Source organism: Plutella xylostella, chromosome 22, assembly GCF_932276165.1.
Source record: "Plutella xylostella chromosome 22, ilPluXylo3.1, whole genome shotgun sequence".
In the NCBI taxonomy this organism is placed as follows: Eukaryota; Metazoa; Arthropoda; class Insecta; order Lepidoptera; family Plutellidae; genus Plutella; species Plutella xylostella.
The window spans coordinates 11156347-11159900 of record NC_064002.1 but is presented as its reverse complement, the minus strand read 5'-3'; the positions used below and the strand labels follow the sequence as shown (position 1 = coordinate 11159900).

General features: G+C 36.6%; 1 protein-coding gene across 1 annotated transcript; it reads left to right on the top strand.

Moving 5' to 3' along the window:
• The first annotated feature begins 1398 nt into the window (after window positions 1–1398).
• Window positions 1399–2336, top strand: LOC105389811. The gene has a single exon (XM_011560997.3). It carries the CDS (start codon window positions 1504–1506, stop codon window positions 2302–2304), a length of 801 nt encoding a protein of 266 aa, XP_011559299.3. The 5' UTR covers window positions 1399–1503; the 3' UTR covers window positions 2305–2336.
• The last annotated feature ends 1218 nt before the right edge of the window (window positions 2337–3554 follow it).

Sequence of the window (3554 nt, the reverse complement as noted above, 5' to 3'; positions counted from 1 at the left end):
AATTGAAATTGTATGCATAATAATGTACACTTGTCCAAAATTTATAATGCACATGCAGATCTGCACATCTGAATCAATAAATCGTAAGAGCCTTAAAAAAACACTTGCATTTCGCACCTTGTTAGAAAGAAATAGGAGTCAATATCATGTGTCACAAAATCGAAAACAACCGATCTGTCAAAGATTTCTATGCGCATTATAAATTTTGGAGCACTGTAAATTACTCGAAGGAAACCGCCTCTTACCTATTTATTATGTAGGTAGGTGCATGATTATTGTTATAGCTTTGGTTCCCAGATACAGACAGATTCTCAAGGCAAGAGGGTTACCTACACAAAATGTCACACTGACCAAAAAAAATTACAAGATTTAAAATCACCATCAATCAACCAAATTTATAAAAATGGTAAGTACCTGTTACCTAACGTTGTTTTAGTAAAACACAATGATCTCCTGCCGGCTTTAATCTTGATGTTAACTAACCGGATATCCTGTCTAATACTGATGAATATTTGCCCTACAGTCAAACTATAAAGTCCTGACATCAAAAAGTGCGATTTTGCTAAGACTTTTTATGATCATCAGTTATTTACTTACTTTTATATACATTTTAAAAATAAAATAACGATTGATTATGAATTTTTAACGCATTTGTCCTTTAATAAATATAAAAGATCGATTAAATACGATCTTAAACAATTAGGTAGTTAGAATCCACTTCCGTTTTCACGACTTTATAGTTGGACTATAAAGTCTAGTGTAAGTACCTTTGTTAGACTAAAATGATATATTTTAGTCGTTGATAATTGATAAAACCTTTCAAATCTCAGCCGGATACCATAATTACTCCTCAATCCATTGGGTACTTTACTCATACGTATAATAATGATTGTGTTTAGGTACGGTACGGTCAGCAGCGGCGTTGTCTGGTGAAATTGGATGACACATTTGAAGGACAATTCGCATGATTGACGCCATCTTCTTGTTAACCCGTCAGTGGGGTTATAAACCAACCAATGACATAATAACTGCCATTTTATCAATGAATATTTGAATAACTTAAGTCGTAGAAGATTTTATTGATGATAGACGTACACGTACAGTATGCATCAGATCTATTGTATTCTCCTTGGGAATCTTTATATATGTAGATAGATATCTTCCTTTTCTTGGACAGAAATAGGTATCTAATGTAAGTTTGTATAAAAATAGTGCGTTATCTAAATGCAAGATTAATTGTATCAATGCCATAATTTACAATTACAGTTTTTACTTATTAAATTATTTACGTCTATTAGTTCACACCCTCAGGCGGACATCCCCTATGCTGGCAATTACAAATTATCAATTAAGATACCAGTAGCAAAAAGAAACAACAAAGACTCTATTCGGAAGGGAGCTCATCCTACGGTTAAGTGTTGGGAGTTTAATAAACTGCTTAATTAAGACCGTGTTTCGCCGGGGGAGCACGCGCAGTGTCACACTGGCGCGCGTCACGACACCATGCGGACCGCGCACGGCTATGCGCTTGCACTGCTCTGCGCCTGCGCATCGACCGCCGCCGCCAGAAGCTTCAACATCACCAGCCTCATCATACCACCTGTCGTGCCATCCGACCAATCAGAAGTCGAAATAGAATGCCGATACGACGCCAACTTCACCCTACTCAACTGGTTTAAGGGACCCAACGAGTTCTTCAGATACAAACCCGGTTCTGCTCCCAGTACGCGCTCCTTCCCTATCCTCGGCATCGGCAGGGTGGAGCTCATCACCTGTGGGCCGGTCGCCTGCCGCCTTCGCCTCGGAGGACTCACTGAAGAAGCTTCAGGATTGTACAGATGTGATATAGAACGTGATGTTCCCCCGTATCAGTTCGCTAGCCAGAAGGCATTCATGGTTGTAGATGGTCATGAGCATAGAAGACCTCTACTTGAAGGGTTAGAAAAGGAATTCGGAGAAGGTGATGAAATGAAGGCGTACTGCCGTGGAGCGCCCGACTCTGAGCTCCGTTGGTATGTGAATGGAAGAGAAGAGGAAGAAATGAGAGGTAGTGCTAATTTCCGGAGAAACAGTTCCAGATTGATATTTCAAGGGATTCCGCCAACAGTGACCGTTCAATGTGCAGAGTTTCGTTTCGGGAGACTTTCAGGATCAAAAGAGGTGAAAGCAAAATGGAAAGAATTGCGAGATTGTGATGAAACCCCGCAGGAGCAGAGAAACTTCTCACCACTCAGTGTTACACTAAATTCGTTAATTTTAATTTGTATGTATCTCGTAAGTTTAAAAAATACTTTGCTTGATTAAAAGTAATTATTTATACCTACCTACCTACCTAATTCTTGCTTTTTTAGTTTCTTTATTAGCCTTTTACCCACCTATATCATTTCAGATCGTTTCAGTAAATGTAACCGATTATGAAGACACTGATAGCAAATTTAGCACTACCGACTGACTATTGCAGCAGGCAAATCTGATGAAACTCTGATAATAAGTAAATAAATGCAACTAGCTGTGATTGGTAAACAGGGACAGCTAGTTAATCTTTTTTTTGTCACCGTAAGCACAAGGGCGATAGTATGATTTGATTATGATGATCATCAGCTATTCCTCTAAATCCACGAGCAGCATATACAGCCTCCAAGGAAAGAGCCCAGTACAGGAACGCCTGCACAAGGGCGGTAGTATAATAATATTGTACATAAATAAATTCGATATATATTCAATACGTAATATCCGCATCTCTTCACCAAATTGCTAAGTTTTTTTTTAGCAATTTAATATTATTATTGGCATAGGTACAGGTGTAACTTTATAAAATTTTCGAAAAAAAATATAAGTACCTACCTAAGTATTTATTTACTATTTTTTTTAGTAGTTACTTACCCAGTTTCTTAACAATTTGGTAAGAATGCGCAAAAGAAATACACTCACAAACAATGAAAAAGTTACACTCAAAAAATTCCGACACCAAACGACCCCCATTTTTTCAAACATTTAATTTATAATTTGAACAAAATAATAGGTATTATTTTTAGTTGGTAATATCCTGATGCTCTTTATTTTAAATGTAGGTAACTACTCCAATGTTGCAGAAGGCGTCATTAAGTTAGCCTTTTCCGTTTAGAAGTAATTTGGTGTTTTTCTCAGTGGAACCTTTTCATTGCCCGTGAGTGTAAAAAGTAAGTAAGTTAAGTACATTATAATACATTTTAAAATTATGTTTTCGACTATGATTAGGTATCATGTTATGTTTTTGAAAAGCACATCACTATCTAGATGTGTTGCCAGTCTAAAAATCATAATATTACAGCATACCAAGTCCTTGATTGTAGCCATTGAAAATTTACACCATAACATTAAAGATGTATGATAATACTATAGCCTCTAACAAAACTGTATTATTGTTTATTATTTTTATGGATATAATAATAATTTCAAAATCATAACAAATCTTTGTGAAATAAATATATTTTTTTAATATGGTAACTGGAAATTAGTTTTATCAAGATGGCTGCCTTCCCCTCTCTCCCTGCTGCCTTCCCCTCTCCCTCCAT

What these genes read in the sequence shown, in the direction of transcription:
- LOC105389811 (XM_011560997.3), top strand. Translation starts at nt 1,504, where the DNA reads ATGCGGACCGCGCACGGCTATGCGCTTGCACTGCTCTGCGCCTGCGCA.